General features: G+C 42.8%; 1 protein-coding gene across 1 annotated transcript; it reads left to right on the plus strand.

Annotated features, from left to right (window-relative positions):
• Positions 1-829: 829 nt before the first annotated feature.
• slc5a8 (solute carrier family 5 member 8) lies at positions 830-22,543 on the plus strand. Its single transcript, XM_024294612.2, has 16 exons — positions 830-1,274; positions 3,397-3,516; positions 5,967-6,032; positions 6,104-6,155; positions 6,236-6,303; positions 7,145-7,183; positions 7,347-7,462; positions 7,565-7,705; positions 11,868-11,997; positions 12,074-12,162; positions 12,248-12,357; positions 12,435-12,502; positions 12,580-12,666; positions 19,684-19,901; positions 20,950-21,053; positions 21,127-22,543. The coding sequence occupies exons 1-16, from the start codon at positions 1,047-1,049 to the stop codon at positions 21,366-21,368; spliced, it is 1,878 nt and encodes a 625-aa protein (XP_024150380.1). The 5' UTR covers positions 830-1,046; the 3' UTR covers positions 21,369-22,543.
• The last annotated feature ends 2,782 nt before the right edge of the window (positions 22,544-25,325 follow it).

Raw genomic sequence — 25,325 nt, forward strand, 5'->3', positions numbered from 1 at the left:
GATTAAAAATGGCCTGAAAAATTGTCAATTACAGTCTATTCATATTCAATATTGTTCAAGCATTTTTTATCGAATATTTTGTAACTACACTTAAAACACTGTCAAATGTATTTCCTGAAGTCTCCATACAAAGACACAAAGAGATGATTGTTTTTTGTTGACCTTTTCTAGATGTATTCTTGAATCATTGCATCTTTGCTCACTAAGGAGATGTTTTTTACTCATAATTCATTTGTTGTTGGAAGAATAAAAATATCATGAAATTATGTGATTTTAGAATTGACTAATTACTCTCCAATTATGCTGTGCCTTTTCAAATTAAACTTCTTTTTTTTTAAAAGCACTTTTTGTGCTCTAAGCAGCAGAAGAGCTTTACACTTACAATCTATTTGAGAGAACATTCAGGTTAAAAATAAAATATTCACACTTCATATTAATAATTTTTTAAATATTTTTTGAATGTAAACTGCACGGTTTTAATGACAAATTCAAATATTACAAGAAGCTGGATAAAAATGTACAGACTGAAGAGTTAAATGAATTGCATATTTTGAGTACAAAATAACGTGTTTTATTTCATATTTTTACTGTTTTAAAGTAAACACAAAGTCCCTACGTTTTAATTTTACCTAATAGAAATGTTATTTTAATAACTTTTTATGCATCTTTTGCTTGGATATCAAACAAATGAATTCATGTAAATTCTAGAGTTCTTTTCCCATATTTAGTTTGAGTTGGATGTTGTCATTGAGTCATTCTAAAAGTTCACAATAAAATACAAATTCTGACAAAACAAATTGTTTTTTTTTCAATGGTTTCACACATTTTTACATATAAAAAGTGTCCAACTGGTTAATTATCACCCAAGCAGCGTTTGTAAACTGAATTTCGATTCCTATGCATGTTCAATCTGGAATGGTGCCAGACAAGCAGTAGATGAACAGAGTGTTCCTGCAGTGTGGAGAGGACGGCCCACTATCAAGGACTCCTCAGCTTCAACTCAACAGAATTTTCTGGAAGAAGAGTCAGAGAAACTGGGACTGAGGATGTCAGCTGTGGGGGCAAACTCTTTCGGAGTAACAAATTATGTGGTGTTTGCTCTCATGTTGGGGGTGTCTGCCTGCATTGGGGTGTACTTTGCCTGGGTGGACAGGAGGAAGAACAGTTCAGGAGACTTTCTGACTGCGGGTCGTACACTGACAGCCTTGCCCGTGTCCATGTCTCTGACTGCCAGCGCCATGTCAGCTATAACAGTGCTGTCTAACCCTGCAGAGGTAAGGTGATGGGACTCGAACCTTTGCAGTTTGTTTGAAGAATTTTTCATTTGGAAAAAAAAAAATATTGGCATAAATTATTAAAGTTTCATAGTCAGAACACAGTGGATTAAAAATAATCTTTGTAAAATTATTGTTTTACTTCTTCAATTGGTACCGTAATTCCGTTTACCATCCGAATCCTGGCCGGTAAAAGGATGAGCAGCAGTTGTTTACTGTCTCTGTCTGCTAGTGTTTCTCTGTGTGACTATGCAACAATTTTGACTTTAATATGTTAGTAAAACATTATCCAAAGATTATAAATGGTCAATGTTTTACACAGTTCCAAGAAACAATTTTAAATGTGACATAACTGTGCCGGTGCTGATTGTTAGTCTAACTTTCATTCTTTTTTATGGAACTGTAATATTTTCTAATACTTTGTTTGTATGAAATCAATCTTTATTTACAAAGCACAGGTTACGGTCTGGGTAACAAACATAAAAATCAAAATCAAACAAAGGCTTTAACTTTCATTTTTTTTTAAAAAGAAATAAAACAAATGGTAAATGGCGCATACTTGTATAGCGCTTTTCTACCTTCCTTGAACACCCAAAGCGCTTCACAAACACATTCACACGCTGATGGTGGCTCTGCTGCCGAATACTGACGCCAACCTTCCACCAGAGGCAATGTGGGGTTCAGTGTTTTTCCCAACAACACTAAGACAGGTGGCAGGAATCAAGCCCGCAATCATTCGATCAGGCGTCAACCGCCCTGCGGCTGCACCATGGCCGTCCAAAAAACAAACAAAAAAAGGTAATGTTAGCTGAGGACATGCCACCCTGGGGCTACACAGTGATGTAGTGGTAAGCACTCTTGCCTCACAGAGAGAAGGCCCTGGTTCAAATCCCCTCTGTGGAGAGTTGGCATGTTCTCCTCATGTATGTGTGGGTTTCCTCCCATGGTCCTAAAACATGGTCTGTAGGTTGATTGACTCATCTAACTCATCAATAGGTGTACCTGTGATTGTGTGGGCCTGTGACAGACTGTAACCCCATCTATGCCCAACAGTAAGATAGGCTCCTTATCTAACTGCAACCCTATGACCCCCAAAGAGGAAAAATTGGCTTATAAAATGGATAGATGTGCTTTGATGCTTTCCTCAAGTCTGGCACCTTTTCTCTCACTTTAGTGCCCTCCCCTTCCATTGGGGACATCTGGTAGTATCCCCTTGAGGGGAGGTGCTTCTAGGATAGGATCTAATATTTGTTAGGATTTCTATTCGGCCAACCATTCAGCTGTGTTCTGGTGCTTTATGGCATTTCATAAATCCGATTCTACAAAACTCAAACTGATTGTTATATTTGACTTTCTCAAGCAATTAAATACAAAAAGTTGATTTTCATATTGCCAAAGCCTGAGTAACTGCTGTTGAGAGATTTTTAATGAAGCAATACAAGTTTTTATTTAACTAGTCGTTAAGTTTCCTTAGAAAATGGTCTCACTCAGACTGGCTAAGGTAGTCTAGAAATATGGAAATCAGCAAAGTTCAACTTGACTCTGTCTGCGGTTGTGAATTTAGCTCATTTCCAGCATAAGAGACAAGTGTCACCTCAGTTACAGCACCCATAGAAAATGACTTACTCCTAGTTCAATTCAGTTATTTCAGTCGTCATGTTTTTGCAATGAAGCCGTCGTCATGTTGGAACCACAAATCGTCATTAAGGAGTGATTGATCCAAGTGTGTCTGAGTCAACGTTTCTATGGCAACCACTCTCACTAATCAAAAGGATGTTAGAAGACCACACCCCTTCCACTCGAATCAGGTTCTGGAAAACCTGTCAATCACACGCTTCAAATTGTTCGACATGAGACCACCTACTTTTATGGAGGAACCTGATTGGTCAGTTTATAACTAACATAACTTGGACTACAGAATAATATTATGAAAATAAAGGATTATCAAGCAAAAAGGTATCAGATCAAGGATGGTTTTTCTGACCAACAGCTGTTTATTTCTCTATATACGTCTGCGGGAGGTGTCACTCAGTTCAGATCTCTACATAAAGTCAATGATAAAGCTTTTTTTTATAATTCTGTGTTGTTATTTGTTATCTCTGACTGATAATGTCATTTGTAGGTATATCGCTATGGAGCCATTTTTGGACTGTTTTGTTTCGCCTATTTTCTGGCAACAATCATAACGTCTGAGATTTTCCTCCCCGTCTTCTACAGGCTGGGATTTACCAGCACTTATGAGGTGAGTAATTTCCGTATAAAGGTTGTAATTATCCGTATTTATTGTGATATTTCTTTGGCTGTTTTATGCCAAAATTTGGTGACTCTTCAAGACTCACTCTTTTGAAAAATCTGTTTCTGGTGTTTTTAGATGTGCCCTTAGGAGCAAACAATAAAATGCCATTTGAAAAAGTTGTATTTGTGACATAGAAAATAGGTGACAAGGTACCAGCTTCCAGCTTCCAGCACGGGGCAGAGAACGGGGTAGTCCGGTTAACAACTCAGAGCTGAGCCTCATTCCAGATCAAACGGATGTTGGAGGTCCTGGTTCAAAGAAGCCAACAGAACAACATCATCTGCAAAAAGCAGAGATGAAATCCTGTGATCTTCAAACCAGATCCCCTCCGGCCTCTGGCTGCATCTAGAAATTCTGTCCATAAAGTCTATGACGGTGATAAAGGGCAGCCCTGCCGGAGTCCAACATGCACCGGGAACAGGTCTGACTTACTGCCAGCTATGTGAACCAAGCTCCTGCTCCGGTCGTACAGAGACCAAACAGCCCTTAGTAAGGAAACACTGTCGAACGCCTTCTTCAAATCCACAAAACACATATGGACTGGATGAGCAAACTCCCACTAACCCTCCAGCACCCTGAAGAGGGTGTATAGTTGGTCCACTGTTCCACGATGTTAGGTTCAAACAACCTGAAACATTTCTCTGAAAGGAAGACAAGAGAGGGGTCAGTTCTTAAATCAGATTTTACTTGCACAAGGAGAACAGACAGAGAATGTTCAAACCAGTCTCCACCCGCTCTGAAGATCTTGGTCCAGGGTTTCCATATTTATAACGTTTCAGGGGCGGTCTTAGTTATATTTACATTTGCTGCTCCCAAGGTGTGGAAGGAAAAACAGCCTCAAACTGGTTCTACTATCATTAATGTCTTAGTTCAATGCAATAGGTCTGCGTCAGCATCTTCGAGTATCTGTAAAATGTCAGCCTCCAGACAGCCTTCAGCCTGGGTGACTGCAACCTTCCAGATACCAGCTGAGCACGACCTCAAATGAGCAGAAAGAGAAAAGAGGTTAAAATCATACAAAGCAAATATGAGAGAAATGTATGTACAACTCTATCACACGACCAGGACGGAAACTGCACTGTTGAATCTGAGGTTCAACTATCAGATGGACTCTCCTCTCCAGTACCCTGGCATAGACTTTCCCGGGGAGGCTGAGGAGTGTGATTCCATGGTAGTTGGAACACACCCTCCAGCCCCCCCTCTTGAAACCGGGAACCAACACCGAGTCTGCCAGTCCAGTGGCCACCAGGTAGTGATCAGTGGACAGCTCCAGCCATGTGTCCAAAACACACGGCCGGAGGTTGCCTGAAACGACTACAAAATTGATCATCGATCTCCTGCCTAGGGTGTCCTGATGCCAGTTGTTTTCATGGTCACCTTTGTGTTTGAACATGGTATTCGGTATGGACAAACTATGACATGCACATAAGTCCAACAACAAAACACCTCTCAGGTTCAGGTCAGAAACCATTCCTACCAATCACCTCCCTCAAAGCGCCACTTTCATTGAAGGGACACAATCCTCTCGTCCACCAGTGTGAACTTCAACACTTGGCAGTTGAGCTGGAAGTTCACAAGTAAGCCCACCCTGGCCTGCTGCCTCTCACCATGGGCAACTCCACAATGGAAGAGAGTGCAAGCCCTCTCGAGGGACTGAGTTTCAGAGCCCAGGCTGTGCGTGGAGGTGAGCCCAACTATATCTAGTAGGCATCTCTCAACCTCTCGCACAAGCCCAGGCTCCTCCCCTGCAAGAGAGATGACGTTCCATGTCCCAAAGGTAAAATTACATGACCAGGGTTTGGGTCGCCAAGCCGCTCTCCTTTGACTGCCATGAGAACCACATTGCACCGGCCCCTTTTGAACTCTCTGGAAGGTGGTGGGCCCACTGGAGAGTGATCTCACATTGCTCTTTCGGGCTGGACCTGACCAGGGCACATGGGAGAAGCCCCGGCCACCAGCCACTTGCGTACAAGCCCAAAGCCCAGGCCTGGCTCCACGGTGGGGCCACGGTGGCGCCAATCCCGGCAATGTATCTGGATCTATGATATTTCTACTAATAAAGGGGTTCTGAACTGCTCTTTGCCTGGCTCGTCACCCAGGACTTGTCTGCCATGGGAGACCCTACCAGAGGCAGATGCCCCAGACACCATAGCTTCTGAGATCACGTGAGCCCTTAAACCCCTCCAGTACATTACGGTGGCAGTTCAGGGAGGGGATGCCCTATTAAATTACACAGATTTTTAGATTTTAGCTAAAACGGTATAATCATGACAAAAAAACACTGGGAACACTTTGAAAATAAATCGAAAGATAAGCAGTGTGAGACAGCTGAAATTGTATGAAAATGTGTCAAAGGACTAACTTTATTTTTATTTTTTGTGCTTTTGTTTTTCAAGTATTTGGAACTCCGTTTCAATAAAACCATCCGTCTGCTAGGAACTATAATCTTCTTGTTTCAAACTGTGAGTTTAGAAACATTTTTCTTTTCTGGCCGTCTTATGTTGGTTATGTTGCAGCCCTTTCATTGCTGCAGGTTCTGGTTGGTGGAATTTCTGTTTATGGACCAGCTTTAGCATTAAACAAAGGTACCTCTATCTTATCAGTCACTGCAACAGTTAAAAATCCCTAATCTTGATCAGTTTTGTGTCTCTTCTTTTCTTTGCAGTCATTAACATGGATCTCTGGGTTGGAATTTCGTCAACAGCTGCTGTCTGTACTTTTTACTGCACACTGGTTAGTAAATGAGTAAATGAAAGCTGACCTCTTGAAGGGTTAACCATACAACTTTTTCAGTTTTTACTTAAAGCTGGTTTTCCGTTCTCCTTTAATAGATTCCGATACAACAGTGGTGGTATTTTAGAGTGTCTATCTGAACAAAAACCAAACATTAAAACTGGTCATGATATATTTTGGGTCTGTAGTATAAAAAAGAATGGTTCACTTCTGTTCAAGTCTTCTTTTTGGGCTGTTAGTTTAACAGCTGTTTTTCTCTACTCAAAAAAAGGCTCAACAAACCCTAATCATTATATGTACACCACCATGCTTCACAGTTCAGATGAGATCTAGTGATGACCAGTTCTTGTAGTCTTTTTAAATTTTTTTATGAAGGGGGCATTTCTCTGATAATGGGCTGTACAGGGGTGTAGGGGCTACCCTTACTCCTGGTTTAAACCCAGCTGGGTTATTCCTGTGTCTAGTTTCCATGTTCTCCTCATACATTAGTGGATTTTGTCTGGTTTCCTCTCACAGTCCAAAAACATCTTTCAAATGTTAATTTTTGTCTCATAATTATATATGGATATGAATGTGAACGTGGTCCTCTGACAAACTGGTAACCATGTCCAGGATGAACCCCACTTTTGCCCAACAGTAGTTGGGATAGGCTCCAGCAACCCCGACAGATGGATGTAAAAAAAGCTTCTGTTTGCCATTGCTGATCCATTTGATATTTGATTGTTTTGTTCAGAACTTATGCTTATGTGTGGAACATAAATACTTGTCTTTTTTATATTAAATTTGACCTTTTTCTTTGATTTCTTAAAGTTGATCATTGTGTTGGTCTGTGCTTTTACAGGGAGGGATTAAAGCCGTGGTGTGGACTGATGTGTTCCAGGTAGGATGATGTGGAGTATAAAAACAACTCTTCTTCTTTTCATTTCAACACAATCAAACTTTATTAATTACTATGATCTCTTATGTGAATGAAATGCTAATTTTCAAAAATCTTCATTGAAAATTACAGAGAAACTAAACCCTTTCTTTTCCTAATGTTTTAGTTGGGAATTATGCTCTCGGGTTTTCTGGCTGTTATAATCAAAGCTGTGATCATCCAAGGAGGAGTCTCCGTTATCTTTTCAGATGCACAGCAGGGAGGAAGGCTCAACTTTTGGGAGTAACTTTCAAAAACACTTGTTTCTGCAGATTTAAATGTGTGAATTTGTGCATCTTAGCATTTAAAATGCTACATTTTTCATCCCAACTTGTGGTTCCGCAGCTTCGATATGAACCCCTTGAGGAGACATACTTTTTGGACTTTTGTCATTGGAGGGACGAGTATCTGCACCACTGTCTATGGGGTGACCCCCGCTGCAGTTCAGAGATACATTTCCTGCAAGAGCGTCACTCAGGCCAGGCTGTAAGTCCCTTCACTGCCCACAAAAATTCAGTCTAAAAACCATAGGATTATCTGAATTTGTGCGCAAAAATATGTTTGTAATTCAAATTTATGAATATACGATTTAAATAATGATAATTATTTAGGCTCTCAATGGTGGAGCGATAGAAGATCACCAGCAGCTTTCGGTGGATTTGCTGCTTCCTGAGCACCCTCAGGAAGTGTGGCTGCTGCTGAGGGCGTAGGTGTTGGTTTTCCAGGAGAGATCTGCTGAAATGTGGACACTAAGAAATTTGAAAGACTCCACCCTCTCTACCTGTTTGCCGTTTAACTCCAGATATTACCTCTTCTTTAGATTCAAAATTGCAGTGCTCAGCAATGTTTATTGATTTAGCTAAAGTATTTGACTCTGCAAATTATTCCTGTCTTATTGGGAGGCTAGGGGATGTTGGTGTCTCTGAAAACTCTCTGTTGTGGTTCTCAAACTATCTCAGTGAAAGAAAGCAGAGTCTTAAATCACAACAATTTCTTTCTTACCACCTTCGTGTCACCAATGGTGTACCACAGGGTTCTATCATTGGACCCACTCTTTTATCAATAGATGTCAATAACATAGGTGACTCTGCAAGAGATTCTCTCATTCATCTCTATGATGAAACAGTTCTTTACTCTATTAGCCCCTCTCTGGACGTTGTGAGAAAACAGCTTCAACACACTTTCATGAAATACAACTTTCCTTCTCCAGCCTGCACCTAGAGTTAAATGTGACCATGACAAAAAATCATGTGGTTTAGCAAGAAGGGCCATCTACTATCAAATCCCCCAGTATCACCACGCTCAGTTAGACACCCCTAGAACTGGTTACAGAGTATATCTTGGTATCTGGCTAGAAGATACTTTGTCCTTCTCAACCCACATGCACCATTTGCAGTCGAACGTTAAATCAGAAATAGACAATCTCCACAGAATGCGCTCCTCCCTCACCTTCTCTGCAACACAAACATTGGTTCAAACAACCATCCTTCCCATTCTTGATTATAGTGACGTTATTTACAGATCTGCTAGTAGATCTGCTAGGAGGTCCAACTTTTGCAGCAAATGCTGCTGGACCTCCTTTATTACTCTGCTATACGATTCATAACAAATGATCCATTTAAAACTCACCACTGTACTCTGTACTCATCTGTGAACTGGACTTCACTATTCATTTGTCAAAAATGTCATTGGCTACTCAATCTACAAAACTCTGTTTGGTCTTTCTCCACTTTATCTGCGCCAGACCTAATCCCTAGACCACTCCCACAACACCTTCAAAACTAACCTTTTTAAAGTCGCCCTACAACAATTTTTTTTCATTTTCTTTCAACGTTCCCAGTGGGGTTTTGATTAGGACTGTGAAATTCCACATCCTAAATGTCTTAAAAAGCCATTTTTTTCCTGTTGCTCTAAAGCAGGGATCTCAAACTCACGGCCCGCGGGCCATCTGCGGCCCCCGGGATGAAAATTTGCAGCCCGCGTCTTAATGTGAAAGATTAATGTTAGTGCGGCCTGCAAGATTGATGTGCATGACACTTGTTGTGTGCAGAGCTATAGCTCATTTATAAATGAACCAATCACAGAGAGGTATATGGCTCTGGAGGGCGGGACATCGGCGGGCTGTCCAGTACCTCCTCACTCACTCATTCATTCCTCCAGTCAGCTGGGGGGGGGGGAGCCATAAAGCACCGAACGCAATACGTGTGACAAATTCGTGTGCCTTGTGAGGCGAATTTGCTGCTCACGGCTTGTCAAAAAAATGTGTTTCTGTCGCTGCGCTGCATGGAGGAGTTTCCAGCTCTGTCTGTGGATGTCTCACTTAGAATGAATGGGTGAGAGATATGACGTCGAGGAATATGTTTTTTGACGTGCTGACTGTTCTTATTGAATCAGAGCTCCCCAAGCTCCGAGCCGCAAACCTGTACCCCGCCCTCTTTTCAATGTGCTCCAGCCTTACAAACGTGATCCTGAGCTTGAGGCTGCACCTGCGCACGCGTGTCTTTGAATTTTAAGGTTCACACACCGGCTGTCGGCACACATTCCAGTTCATGTGAACGCGAGTAGAAGTCCAAAGTTCTGATACACGAGTTTGCATAGAACCCCGATGGAAAGCAACCCCCCGAATGCGTGCTGATGCAGCCGGCGCGCGCGCAAGCACCCCACACTTCCAATAAATGGAAGACATATAGTTCAAATTTAGTTACTGTAAGGAGTTCTACAAAAGTTTACAAAAAAATGAAATTCTTTTTTCTTGGTACCGGGGTTTCTCTCTCACTCTGAAGGAGGCGCTTTTAATACAGACATTTAAAACTGAATAAAAATAACTAGTTTTCTTTAGTCAGTCAGTCAATATGTTGTTTCTTCAGTTGTCTGTATCTGCTGTATGGTCATTATTATTATTTTATTTATTTATTACTGATCTATTTGGGCTTTTTTAATTCATTTTTTAATATATTTATTTATGTTATTCATTATTTTGTGTTAAAAACAAAGATATTTGAGAACACTGGAATGTTTTATCATCGCTTTTCTTGTGGAAATCCTGATGCGGCCCAGCCTCACCCAGACTCTGCCTCCAGCGGCCCCCGGCTGAATTGAGTTTGAGACTCCTGCTCTAAAGCCTTCGTTTCTATTCCTTTGTGTGGGTGTGGCTTATGGTGCTGAGCAGTGTAACCCCGCCCATTTCCCCCCCAGACATGCTAGCGAGACACAGACTTTGATAAGCCTATGAGAAAATAAAAATAAAATAAAACATGATCATTTAGGCTGCAGTGCAGCAGCAGCACTAGCTGGAGCTCAGAACTGATTTCATGCTAGCACATGCTGATTGTTTAATTCACTTGAACAAGAAATCTAATCAAATGCCAGAATACAGAAAGGGTCTAATCGCACGTCAATTTCTAAATGCGTGCAGCCAGTAGTTACGTTTTTAGCTGCAGACGAAGGGTTACGTTCAGGAGAAATGTTCCGGTGTCCGGTTAAACCACCCGGTGGATCCTGAGTGCTGCTGCTGCTGCAGCTCGCTGCTCCTCTGCAGGTTGGATCAAATGCTGACAGCATATTTGTGACAGCTAATGGGATTTTACTTTCAGTTTCATTTGAAATACGTGAGGCCAACTTAAAAAAATCCTGTCTTGGACGCAGTTAAATACGAGCAGATAATACAATCACCCGCATCTCCGTCCAGTTGAAAAATGTCTCTTTTTCTGCAAATAATTGAATAATTATTGACATTGCTGTGACCAATCCATGTTTTCCTCAGATTCCTTTGGAAAATAATGAAAGCTAACATCAATATGGCCTCTCACTGAATTACAATCCTTTACAGCACAGAAGTGGGTCGTTATCTTTTCCTGCCCCCACAGCTGCATCTGTGCCAGCTATCATGACGTAAGCAAGTCTCAGGAATTCAAAGAGTTTCTCTCTGAAACTTTGACAGCAATTTAAAGGGAGAAATACCCAGAAATGCAAACACGAAATGATTTCTTATTATATATTTTTTCTCTTTTAGAAGAAAAATGCCACACATACATGTTAAAAGCTCATAAAACATGATTTTCATTGAAGAGGGACTTTAAGAGTCATGCAAGTCATGTGTCTTTTCAATCTGCTGCAGGCAGAGATGATGGATGGATGGATGGATGGATGGGTGGATGATTGATGGATGGATGGATGGATGATGGATATGGATAGATGATGGGTGGGTGGATGGATGGATGGATGGATGGTGGATGGATGGTGGGTGGATAGATGCATGGATGGATGGATATATGAATGGATGGATGATTGATGGATGGGTAGATGGATGGATGGTTTGTGGATGGATGGTTGAATGGGTGGATGGATGGATGATGGATGGAAGGATAGCCTGTCAATATGGTGTAAAGAAAAGAAGATACTCACCAATGAACAACAGTCTGTCTTCTCTGTTCCTCTCCAATGACTGCTCCAGTCAACATTAACTCCTAACAGTCTTGGTGTGAAGTGCTTGAAATGTTTTGAATGTTCCTCTTTCCAGTGAAGTACCAGAGAGCAAACTCGACCAAAATGAGATCAGAAATCCAATCAGTTGAATCGGACTCACCCAGCATTTCAGCAACCTCACACTCATCTATCTTTTCCCCATTGTTTGTATTTTCCTTTACAGAGCTGTGTACATCAACCTGGTGGGGATTTGGTCCTGCTTCGTGTGCATTGTGTTTAGTGGGCTGTGCCTCTACTCAGTCTATAAGGACTGTGACCCGTGGACAGCAGGACTGATTTCTTCTCCTGATCAGGTTTCAAGCAAAAACACAATCATCTGTGTTCCTATTTTTGCTTTTGTTGACATTAGAAAATGCTACCTTTTGACAGCTGATGCCGAACCTGGTAATGGACATCCTAACAGTCAACCCTGGTCTTCCCGGGCTTTTCCTGGCGGCTGTGTACAGCGGTTCTCTGAGGTTTGAATCCCACAGTAACTGGAGCTCCCTCCATGAAGTTACTACAACCGAGCATTAAAAGACCCACCGACTGTTGTGTTTTTAGCACCGTTTCTTCTCTCATCAATGTACTGGCTGCGGTGACGCTGGAGGACCTGATCAAACCGTACATCAGGAGATCAGAGAGACACCTGCTCGTCATCTCCAAAGCCTTAAGTGAGTGTTTGTCTGACAAATGCTGCAAAACTGAAGGACACAGGATGGAGTCTGTGTCCCACCATGTGCCGGTACAGGTTTCTTTTATGGCGTTGTCTTCATCGCCATGGCGGGACTGGCGTCAGTTTTGGGAGGGATGCTGCAGGTAAAGCAAGCCTTCCAGTTACTGAGGTCTTCACATCTGTGAAAGCTCTCTGAGGTGGTGTGAACATTCGTACACAGGCGTACGTCGTCATCGGCTCGGTCACTGGGGGTCCTCTGCTTGGCCTGTTCTCCTTGGGAATGCTTTGTCCATTCGCCAACTCTAAAGTAAGGAAATCCTCAAGAAAATCACCTAACTGTTGATTGTTCTACAGCTGTTTTTCGTGGGGGTCACACCAGACGGAAGAGCGCCGCAAAGCGGCGCGGAGCGGAGTGCGTGGCGCGGCGCTCTCTAGGTCACACCAGACGCGAATTTTTTCCGCGACGGTCGACGGGCGCTTCTACTAGAGCTATTGCTTTTTTGCCATCACTCCGCAGTCGGCCCACTTCATTGATCTGTTCGTACGCGCTTGTGCGTGTCTGTCTGTTTTGTTGCGTGTCTGTCTGTTTTGTTGCGTGTCTGTCTGTTTTGTTGTGTGTCTGTGTGAACGCACGCGCTCCCACGTGTTTCCGTCGGTAAATTAATAAAGTAAAAATATTACCTGATGTTTCTTCCAAGAAGAACCGCTCCTCTGCCTCTCTCTCGTTCAAACACAGTCCCGTGCCCCGCTCCAGTGTGCCCCCACTGCATTGGGGGGCCCGTCTGCCCTACTTTTTTTCCTCCCAGAACCCTGCAGCCCAGCACACCCGCTCCGGAGATCTGTGGTGTCCGTGGTGGGGGCTCTCGCGCACGCGTGTGTTTTGATTGTATGCATATTTTCATCTCTACAGTCTGTTTAGACACAAAAACATGATCACATTTGTCAATCGCGGCGTTTTATTGTGAAAAATTGGTTCTATTTTGAAAATAAACCAGATTTTCTCATGTATTTTGATACAACTTCCTGCCAGTATTGACGCGGAGCGCTCGCGGCTCGCGTAAAAAATAGGCCAGACGCCGAAACGTTGCGCTGCACCGCGCGGACCCTCCGCGTCGCTCCGCTCCTGGTGTGACCAACGCCATAGGTTAACATGGGCGCCGAATGGAAGCGCACTCCGTTCCGCGCCGCTTCGCGGCGCTTTCGCGCCCAATGTGACCCCGGTGTTACACTGTATTTGCTCTCTGGATGTCCTGTAGGAAACTTTTAAATGTGATCTAGATTTTCTGAGTTAAAAAATACACCAACTTCAGCCTCATCTGACTTTTGAGGTGTGATGGATATATTTTAAAAAATCCCTAACAGTGTTATCTTTTGAGAATTATAAACATAAATCCACTGTTTGAACAACTTTATTAGCAGGAACTTAGCAACATTAGACAGTTGGTTATTGAATATTCAGCTTTATTATTATGGTCTGCGGGAATAACTGTCACAATAAATCCATGTTCGGAGTAAAGACCCCTGGTTTTTGTCTGTTAAATTCAGATTTATTTTATGGCTGAAGGCTCTTCTTCTGTGTCATCTTTTCTACCAAAAGTAAATTTATAAATACATTTGTCTTTTGTTAACTTTGCTAGCTTTGGAGTTTCAGTTTAGCTGTCAGAGCTGCTGCTGAAAGACAGTAGTGGATGGATTTTGATCATTTGATCGAGTGACTTAACAGATTTAGATAGATAGATACCTTTATTTTTCATTGTCTCAGGTACAGTGAAATTAAAAAGTGTCTCCTGGTCAGTGCAACGTTCATGCTTCAAATCAACCCATGGTAAAAACTTAATATTAAAGTAATAAATAATAAATAAAGAAAGTGCTGGTAAGTAAAACCTGGACATTTACACAATTAAAAAAATAAATTAAATAATTTAAAAAAAGAAACAGGATACTCAGTAGGTATTTGTTAAAACCAGAGCAAAAATAATAATTAAAATAATAAATATGAGAAAAACATCCACTTTGTCCCAGTTTACAGGAAGAGCCACGGGTTTAATGCTTCCTCGCCACATTTACCAGGTTTATTGCAGTGGGGTAGAAACTGTTCTGGAGTCTTTTTGTCCTCACTCTGCTGGACCTGTAGCGTTTGCCTGAAGGCAACAGATCAAACAGAGAGTGTCCGGGGTGTGATGTGTCTCAGATGATCATCTGTGCTCTGTTGAGGCAGCGGGAGCTGTGGAGGCTTTCCAGGGTGGGGAGGGGGCAGCCAACAATCTTTTGAGCTGTGTTGATGACCCGCTGGAGAGCTTTCCTCTGTGCCACTGTACAGCTGCTGAACCAAGTGCATATGCAGTAAGTTAATGCACTTTCCACAGTGGCACGGTAGAAGGTCACCAGCAGACTTTGGTTGATGTTGTTTTTCCTGAGTAACCTCAGGAAATACAGTCTCTGCTGGGCCTTTTTCAGCAGCTCGGTGGTGTTTAAACTCCAGGTTAAGCTCTCCTCAATGTGAACTCCCAGGAAGCGGAAGTCTGTCACCCTCTCCACGCAGTCCCCATGGATGAATAGTGGCAGAATGTCCGTCTTCTTCTGGAAGTCAATTATCAGTTCTTTGGTCTTTGTTATGTTGAGGAGGAGGTTGTTGGATGAACACCATGTAGACAGCCGCTCCACTTCATCTCTGTAGGCTGATTCGTCCCCGTCAGAGATGAGTCCCACCACTGTAGTGTCGTCAGCAAACTTTACGATGGTGTTGCTGTGGTGGGCAGGTGTGCAGTCGTACGTGTACAGGGAGTAGAGGAGAGGACTCAGTACACAATCCTGGGGGGAGCCGGTACTGAGGCTGAGTGCCGAGGATGTACAATGTCCCACTCTGACTCTCTGTCTGCGACTGGAGGGGAAGCTGCTGATCCACAGGCAGGTTGAGCTGGGCAGTCCCAGGTCCTCCAGCTTGGCCACCAGCTTGTGGGGGAGGATGGTGTTAAAGGCTGAGCTGTAATCCACAAAGAACATCCTCACGTAGCTCCCCCGCTGCTCTAGATGGGAAAGAGCAGCATACAGGGCCGTTTCTATGGCATCCTCTGTGGATCGGTTCTCCCTGTATGCAAACTGGTGGGGGTCAAGTCCTGGTGGGAGAACAGCAGTGATGTGGTTACGGACCAGTTTTTCAAAACACTTCATGGCTGTTGGAGTGAGAGCCACTGGTCTGTAGTCATTGAAGCTGGAGATGTGAGGCTTCTTGGGCAGAGGAATGATGCTGGAGGACTTCAGGCAGACTGGGACTGTTGACTGTGCCAGGGATTGGTTGAAGATCTTTGTGAAGACTGCAGTCAGCTGGTCTGCACAATCTCTCAGCACTCGTCCCGGGACACCATCAGGACCGGCAGCCTTCCTTGGGTTGACTGCACGGAGGGTACGTCTCACCTCATGTTCTTTCAGGACCAGGACTGTGCTGTTGTGGGCTGATGGGTGAAGCTGAGGTTCCTGTGGTGTTGGGACATCAAAGCATGCAAAGAAGATGTTTAAGTCCTCTGCCAGTGTGATGTCACCTTCAGCAGCTCCGAGGTTGGTCCTGTGGTTGGTGAGGTGTTGGACTCCCTGCCACACCTGGTGACTGTCATTACTGTCCAGGTGGTGTTCAATCTTCCTCCTGTGGTCCGCTTTGGCCTCTCTGATGCCTCTCTTCAGGTTGGTACGGGCTGTGCTGTAGAGGTCTTTATTACCGGACTTGTAGGCGGTGTTTCTCCTCCTCAGAAGCTGTTTGACCTCCCGAGTCATCCAGGGCTTCTGGTTTGGGTAGACCCGGATGGGTTTGTCCACCGTGACTGTGTCTATGCAGTTCTTAATGTAGCACAGCACGCTGTCAGTGAACAGCTCAAGGTCCTGATGTTCAAACACCTCCCAATCTGTCCGCTCAAAGCAGTCCTGCAGCCGCTGGGAGGCATCATCTGTCCAAGTGGAAACAGTCTTTGTGATGGTGGGAGCAGTTTTCCCGAGTGGGACGTATGCAGGAATTAACAGCAAGGACAGATGGTCAGAATGGCCCAGGTGAGGTTGAGGTCTGGCCCTGTAGCTCATCTTGACGTTGGAATAGACTTTGTCCAGGGGGTTGTTTCCTCTTGTGGCGCACTTAACATGCTGGTGGAATTTAGGCAGTGATGTCTTCAAGTCTGCATGGTTAAAATCCCCAGCAATGATCTGCACAGCGTCGGGATATTTGCTCTGCTGGTTGCTAATGCTAGCATAAAGAATTTCGATGGCCGAGTTAGCATTAGCATCAGGTGGGATGTACACCGCTGTGAGCATGACTGCAGTAAGCGCTCACGGGAGGTAGAAGGGCCTGGATTTAACAGTCAGATATTCAATGTCCGATGAACATTGACTGTCTATTGTCACTGTGTTGGTACACCAGCTGTTGTTGACGTATACACAGACCCCGCCTCCCCTGCTCTTGCCAGAATCAGCTGTTCGGTCTCGGCGCTGCGCTGTGTAGCCGGCTAGCTCGATAGCCAAATCCGGAACAGAGTGTTGCAGCCAGGTCTCCGTGATGAGCAGGACACAAACATCCTTGATGCTGCTGTTTGTCACGCTTTGCAGCGTCAGTTCATCCATCTTGTTTAGGAGGGATCTAGCATTCGAGAGGAAAAAAGCTGGGGAGCGGTGGTTTTAGTGGCTGCCTCTGTAGCCTAGTTAGTGCGCCCTCCTCCTGCGCCGCCTTCGCACCCCCCTTGATGGGATAGGAAACCACAAAGGGCTGGGGCTCCTAGCTTTCTCCCACGGGATCTTATGCAACCGGATAAACTCGCCTGTTACACGTCCATCGTAGTGTAATCTGATTTTAAGGAGCTCGTGTCGGCTGTAGGTGTGATCAGACCGACCGAATGTGCAGAAAACATACATGAAAAACATCCAAAAATAGCACCGACCATTCCAACACCAGGCTGCTGCAACTATGTGCGCCACCATTTAAGCTTATGCGTAGCCTTCACGCAGCTGAAGCCTGATATACGGAGCAGCAGCTAACACAAGGCTAACTAGCAGCAAGATGCCTTCCCTTTCCACAAAGGATTACCAAGACCTTCTGGAGAAGATCACAGCGCTGGAAACTAAGGTTCGCCACATAGAAGTGAACGTGGAGGTAAATGGACTCTATGGAAACAGCACAACTTTGCCACTACCTCATCTCAGCAGAGAAGAGAAAGCTAACACGCAGCTAAAAGGCACAGATACAACAGAGAAAAAAACATCTGTGCACAATAATAAACCATCGAGAGATAATCCTCCCTGGAACCATCTTGGTCTGATGACCCCGGATTGTCCAACGACCATCCACTGGAAAGCAGGACGAAGAGGACCTGTGACCCATTAGAAGGTAAACGGCCAGAAAGAAAGCTGAAGGCTCGACCTGAGACTCTGATTGTGGGTGATTCCACTGTAAGAGATGTTCAGTGGTTCTGCAGCAGGAACACTAAAGTTCTATGTTTTCCCAATGGTATGGTCAGTGACATGCAGGAGAGAATACTGAAAACTGTATCCAACAGTACAAAACATCGTACTACACAAAGGGTCAAATGACTTCTGGGTGAGCAAGACTTCACTGGATTGATAAGAACTGTGAGCTCCCTGAATGCTGATTCTGTTTGAACAAGTCAGGAGTTCAACTTCTTCTCATGTTCAACCAGATTTCCTCTGTAACTCCTCCCCTCTCAGGGGATTCAGTCGATGAACTTGTTAATAGCTTTAATACCAATATGCTGAATATCATGGATGGTATAAACGCTTTTTCATGTGACGTTACACATCTCCAGAAAGTGCGGAGTCGCTTCCAGCTCACATTGTTTATATTGGCAATGCTGTTTAAAGCAAATTTCCATCCATCCATCCATCTTCCTCCGCTTCATCCGGGACCGGGTCGTGGGGGCAGCAGTCTAAGCAAAGATGCCCAGACTTCCCTCTCCCCGGCCACTTCCTCCAGCTCCTCTGGGGGACCCCCAGACGTTCCCAGGCCAGCCGAGAAACATAGTCTCTCCAATTTTACATTAATAATAAAAGGTAACCTTACCAATTGCCACTGAAATTTGTACAATATTAATTTTATAGATGTCCAAACTGGTTGTATTCATTTCGTCCTCTTAGATCGTTCACAAATCAGAGTACAAACGTCAGCAGCTCTGCCTGCCGAATGCAGCAGCTGAGATGCTTTCCCAAATTCCTCTGGATGATATTAAACGAGTCGTGGATTATTTCTCTCTGACAACCTGGTTAAAGCTAGACAAAGACTATAAGTACTTTTGTGAATGGTGCTTGATTGATTATGTAGGTAATCTAACGCTAGCATTAGCTTTGGCTATGAGACGAGGAGATGCATGCTCAGTGTTTGGCTTGGGGTTAACAAAGATGTCGACTGCAAATCTGTTACTAAATGCAGTTTTTAAGCTGTTCACAAACTGTCTGAACTGAAGAAAGGGACATACGTTTGTCTGTCCAAAAAAAACAACATGACTTTTTTATCGTCTATTTTATGCTAAGGATAAAATCAAATGACCAGTTTATTGATGTGTCTCAGCAGGTATCTTGTTATACTTTTTGATTCGGTTCATTGTATAAAGGCATTGTGTCTGTTTGTATCCTTTCTATGTGAAGGTCTCTGTTTTTAACTTTAAAAGGTATTTTATTCTATAAAAGCACTTTGTGTTATGAAAATATACAAAAGGTGCTTTATATATAAAGTTTGATTTGATTTGATTGGAAAAAGTCTGTATGTCTGGTTTTGTTTAGTGAACAGAAAATAAGCTGCTGGTGTGACTGTGATGACTTCATGAAGGAAATCAATGAATTGAAAGTTTGCTCCTCAGGGAAAAGTTCTTACATTTAAACCAGAACCTTCTCGATGTGTCAGTGCTCAGAGGAAAGCAGTTCTCCACTGATTCCCACATAAACGCTCCAACTTTCACCCGAAAAAAGATTGATTTTCTTTTTAGGTCTCAGGTATTTTTTGACTGACAGTGGGAACCTATCAAAGGTTGAAATGTGACTCTTTCATGATGAATTCCCTTCAGTTCTTGCAGAATACAGAGGGTGACGTCAGAGATGATCTGTGAAGTGTTTTCTGGCGAAGGTTGCTCTCTGAAGCTAACGTTTCCTTTCCTTCCATTTTTAGAGTCAAACTGGAATTAAATGAAAATCCTTACACTGGAAAAAAAATACAAACATATTAGAATTAAAAGACAAAAAATCAGTAACTTTGAAACAGAAAAAATGAAAAGCTAAAATGAAAGGATAATAAATGGAGCTGTTCAGGCATTTCTCATGCATGTTTGTGTGTTCATCACAGGGAGGACTGTCCGGCCTCATCTCAGGGTTAATTGCAGCCCTCTGTGTGAGTCTTGGGGAAGTGATTTCACCGTCGCCCCCTGAGATGACTCGACCTCTGCCGCTGAGCACAGCAGGCTGCAACTTCACCACAACTCCACAACTCAACTGGACCACAACCGCACTGCCACAAGCAACAAGTTTGGTGTTCACAACAGCCGAGCAGAGCAGTGAGGACATGTGAGCCTGCGGACAAACTGTTGGACAAAGTTACACACTATTTGATAGCTATTGGGGTTACAACACTTTGAATAGTTACACAATAAAGGACATAAATTACACAATTCTGACCTGCAGACGTCCTGGACGGCGAGGAAAAGATTGTTTTCGTTCTTTCTGCGCCCTTCAGCAAAAGTTGAACTCCCATCACACAAAAGCTCGTAAAGATTTGGACCACCTAATACCTGATGAAAATTTATTTTTGACATCACAAAATATGATGACATCACAGAACAACAAAACCTTCAAACCAAGATGAACGGGGCCAAGATCATTTACAAAAATGTCAAAACTGACTAAAAAAAACAAAACATACAAAGGTAGTTCCCAAGTTATTATGGGATGGCCACAGGACACAGCTTGGTGGCCATTTTGTGTCAAACAGTAAAATGTTGTGATTTTTCACTGTTTTTCACTTCAATGTGGGGAAAAAACATTTTTGTTAGACATTTTGTCTTCATAAAACTTCACACAAACACACCACCAGGTTAAGTGCATAACCACAACTGAAGACTCACTGACCTTTGTACCAGGGAGGGACAGGACTTTTGAATTTTCAAAAAAAATGAAAAAAAGTCTCCTTTAATAGCGACTAGAAATGTAAACTCCTCCTTAGGGTTTAGGTGTGGGGCCAACTAACTCCTCGAGCATCATTTTGAACAGTGTTAGCACGGCCATCTCGTAAAAGTGTTTTTGCTGTTGCTCCCATTTTTTATGGAATATTGTGAAATTGAATTTATGAACTAAATGGTATAACACGATATGACTATATTAGGCACGTGGACCTGGTCAACCAAAACCCTTAGTTGCCATGGAAACCCATTAGTTTACTTTTGCTGATTCTTCTAAAAATGACTTAGACCTGTTTGTCATCTCCAGGCGACCAAAAATTAAAATGGTTGCTATGGAGATAAAACCAACAAAGAAACCCTGTGCTGCCGCTTCCTGTGTGAACTTTTTCATCTTCCGGGGCGGATGACAGAAAACAGTGTCTCTCTGTAAACTGCAGGGATCCTGAGGCTGTGGCGTGGCTCTCCCCATCCTACCTTTACTACAACATTATTGGAGCGCTCACAGCTCTGGCTGTGGGGACCATCGTCAGCCTCTTGACAGGTAAACTGAACCCCCCCCTCTATCTGGCTGGGGACCTTGGATGACCCTGTTTGGTTTCTGCCCAATATTTCAGGAGGCCTGAAGCAGAAGGTGGAGCCAACGCTGATCTTTCAGAAAGAGGACTCAACTTTGTACCATTTCTTTGAGTTTCTCAGGAAAACCTTAAGAGGAGACAAAGAAACATCCCATAGTAACCACGTCTGTGCCTTCAGCTCTGAACCTACACTCCGCAGGGAGTCTGTGGTCAAAGAGACCAGCTTTAAAACCTCCACTTCTCCTGAACCTCAACGGAGAAACTGCAATGGGTCGATGTAAAGACAGTTACTGCTGCAGCCCACCATCAAGATTCCACTTAGACATTCTGTTTATGTATATATTTTTGTTTTTAGTCTAAAGCTTTCATTCACCAATCCCTCCATTTTATGTGTTCTTGCATTTACAGACCCACTCAGATCTCTTGATCTATTTTCTTCCCAGAGGTCTTTTAATTATGATGTTTTAACCAAAATCCAGAAACTTGTATCATTGTCTACGACATTGTTTCTGCAGAGCGGCAGGAGTTCATTAGAAGTTCATCTCTGAGTTGTTGGTGGTACCGTTAGCATGAAGCAACCCCACCACCCTTCCCTTCCCTGTTGCTGAGAACTCTGTTTACATTCTCTCACACTAGTTTACAGCCCCTCACAACCTCAACCTAACACTACCGTTGCAATAAAAATAGTGAGTAATATCGTTTCTATACAGCTGTACAGTTATATCCAGATTCCAGCTCAGACGAGGAAAACAAAGATGTTCATAGATCTATTTTTCTGCAAGAGGATGTGTTTTTATTTAACAACTTGAATAAAAAAATACTCAGAAATGTAATTTTAAACTTAAAGGACTTTATATGTTCCCTCCATTATCAGAGAAATGCCTTAAAGACATGTTAGAAACACCAAAAAACCCCACAATTTTTATCATAGTGGGTCTCTAGAATGATTTATTTAAATTTTACTGATTACAAACTGAAGCTGCTAACTTTGATTTCTGTGTTTTATGACACAAAGTTTTGTTGGATAATAAGAAGTTCAAGTGCATGCCCACACACGTTTTGATTTTATTAATTCACCAAAAAAAGACAATATGTTACGGCTAGAGTTCATGAACCCAAATGCAGAGCAGGCTTGGACACAGGAGGATGAATCAGATTCATTTAATGTTCTTTTTTTCTTAACAGATAAATCACCATAGTTGAATGGGGAAGCCGGTAAAGAAAAACTACAGAAAACATGACAAAGAAAACCTAAGAAATTCACAAAACGCTCCAACACAGAGAGAGAAACCAAAGGAACTTAAATAGGCAAACAACTAAATGTACTGATGAGAAGCACCTGTGAACTCCTCCAGCAGGAAGCACAGGAAGTGGGTAGAGCAGTAAGGAGGAGCCACGGAAGACAGCACAAAACAGGACAGAGAAAATTACACTAAACACACAGAACATGTCACAATAGTCTGCAGCTTTGTGGCATGCTATGTGACAAATGTCTTTGAAGTTTTTGTTCAAGTCATTTAATGTTTAAAAAACTCAAAAATTAGGATCTAAAGTCGTTAACTTTACTTTTAATTAAATAAATGTAAAAAAAATTACATGGCTCCAAAAATCAAAATACAGCAATAGGCTATACAGTATTTACTGGATCTTTAAAAAGAGCTTCTTTTCCTCTGCAGAGTTTCTTCAAAAAGAAACAGAAGATTAAGGAACAAAAAAACCCCTTTGGATCACTGTCAGTTCAGACGCCTGCAATGGGATCTAAGGTTCAGGAGAAGCTTGATGACGTGAATCATCTCTGATGTCCTCCATTTATGAAGAATTGACTCCAAACAATCCCCAAAAATGTAAACTATTTTATGTTTAAAGGCGCAGAGAGACAGACTGACAGTCCTCATGAAAAGTACACAGTCTATTGTTCTGAATTAAAAAATAAAACTCTTTATGTTAAGCAATACTCCAAAGTTATTTAATAAATGTTTACAAAGGATGATCAGAAGTGATTTGGATGGGTATGGATCTCCAGAAGTCCCCGGTCCCTAACCCTGCAAATTTTCGTGGTGGCTCCTTTATTTCTTTCATTATTATTATCATTATTATTAATGATTGATTATTTTATCTTTCTGTCGTCATCTCTCTTTATTTCTCTTCAAGCCGTACCTGAATGGTCAAATACGCGTTGCGCGCGCCCACGGACAGAATGGGATTGGGCAGAGCGCAATGTGTGTGTGCGGGGGGGGGGGTGTGTGTGCTCTGAACATAGACTGTAAAAATAATGGACTGAGCGACCAATGAGGTCCCCCATTGGAAATGCATTACTTCCTCTCCTCGCGAAAGTAGGCCGCCGCTTTCACCGTCAATTCCTGAAACGGATATCGCCATTTGCAACCCATCTTCACCGATTGGTCTGAGTCATAGCTGAGTCATCGAATCTACAGGAAGTACTGTCGCCAATCAGGAGTGAGTTTATTGCAACCGTCCGCCTCTTTCCACGCCTCGACCACGAGACCGCGGATGTAAACAGCTTCTACTTTAATAACGGCGGCTCGGGAGAATTGTACAAGTCATTGTTGAAGCCTTTGATTCTGTCAGCGGTCTTTTTGGATTTACTTACATTTATTCCTTTTTGTCGAGATAAAAGGAGCATTTGGGTGACGCTGCTGCAGAACTGCGCGTGTCCCCCGCGCGCGCAGCAGCTTGTCGGTTCTCATGCGCAGCCAGGTTACAGTCTGATCAGATGCATGTGAGAAGCGCGTTCAGCGGTATTTAAAATAAATAACCATCCTAACAAGTGAACAGCTGGATCTTTTTTCTTTTTGAATATACGACCAGGTCCTTTCTAGTTTGTCTCGCGCTCCTCAGACAGCTGTGTCTAATTCAGGCTGAAGCTGGAAAAGTGCGGCGAAGATGAAACTTTGGTTGGTGATTGTATGCGCATATATGCAACTTAGGTGTTAAAAGGTCTTCACGGACCCATTGATGAAGTCTGCTCCTATTGGCTACCCGTCATCTGTCAATCAAACGCCCCAGACGTTCGACGTCAGACCCACAAACGCTTATTGAGCCAACTCAATTTATAACTCTAATAACTTGTTATAATGGGAAAAAAAAAATTAGGATTAGAAAAAAGAAGTTAATCAGAAAGCAGCAGAGGAAGAATGATTATTCTGACATATAAAATGACTGAGAAATAACTGTCTGTTTCTCAATGTAAGTCAATGGGACTTTGGCCTTTTTGGAACCCAGTGGTACTTCCTATATGAACACGGAAGGAGGGGGGCTTGCTCTGTCCAGTTATTCTTATACAGTCTATGCTCTGAAGTGCACAGCAGTAGCAGCAAAACATGAGCCGAGTAAAGACAAAAGAAGAAAGCACCATGTGAAACAACGGTTGGAATGCTTTTGAAATGGATAAAGAGGAAAATTCCATGGAAGTAGATCGTCATCTGCTAATGCACTTTTTTTTAAGTTACTTTCTAGTTTATAACTTTTCCATGGAGAATTTCATTTTTCTCCTCAGTGTGTTTAAATCATCTTTTCTTTTGGGCTTTTCCCTTCAGGGACTCCACAGCCAATCAGTTTCCTCCATCTAAGCCTGTCTTCAGCATCCTCCACTCTAACACCAGCCACCTTCATGTCTTCATTCACTGCATCCATAAACCTCCTCTTTGGTCTTCCTCTAGACCTCTTTCCTGCAGCTCTAGACTCAGCATCCTTCTACCAATATATTCACTGTCTCTCCTCTGAACATGTCCAAACCATCTCAGTCTGGCCTCTCTGACTTTATCTCCAAAACCTCTAACATGTGCTGTCCCTCTGATGTATTCATTCCTGATCCTATCCATCCTGGTCACTCCCAAAGAGAACCTCAGCATCTTCATCTCTGCTACCTCCAGCTCTGCTTCCTGTCTTTTCTTCAGTCCCACTGTTTCATGGCTGCTCTCAGTAAAAATCACAAAATCATCTGCAACCATCACGGTCCATGGTGATTCCTGTCTAATTGGAAAATAAAACTACATTTTTGTGCAACTCAAAATGTTAACTGTACTTTTATTCGTCTATGCACATTACTAACATGAAATATAGACACAATAGATCAAAGTATATCAGCTGATATGTTTTGATATTTTTCTACAGGTTGTTTAGTAGAAGAGCTTCATGTGGCTCCAGAGCCTCAGGTTGGAGATCTATAGTCTCATAATCTATTCATGTTCTGCTGGACAAGACCGCTCCGCACCTGC

This window comes from Oryzias melastigma, linkage group LG23, assembly GCF_002922805.2.
Source record: "Oryzias melastigma strain HK-1 linkage group LG23, ASM292280v2, whole genome shotgun sequence".
Lineage (NCBI taxonomy): Eukaryota > Metazoa > Chordata > Actinopteri > Beloniformes > Adrianichthyidae > Oryzias > Oryzias melastigma.

Bases quoted from the DNA above. Each gene is read 5' to 3' on its own strand.
- slc5a8 (XM_024294612.2), top strand. From the start codon at position 1,047: ATGTCAGCTGTGGGGGCAAACTCTTTCGGAGTAACAAATTATGTGGTG. The intron at 6,156-6,235 runs GTACCTCTATCT...TTTTCTTTGCAG, and splicing joins AGCTTTAGCATTAAACAAAG to TCATTAACATGGATCTCTGG. The intron at 6,304-7,144 runs GTTAGTAAATGA...GTGCTTTTACAG, and splicing joins GTACTTTTTACTGCACACTG to GGAGGGATTAAAGCCGTGGT.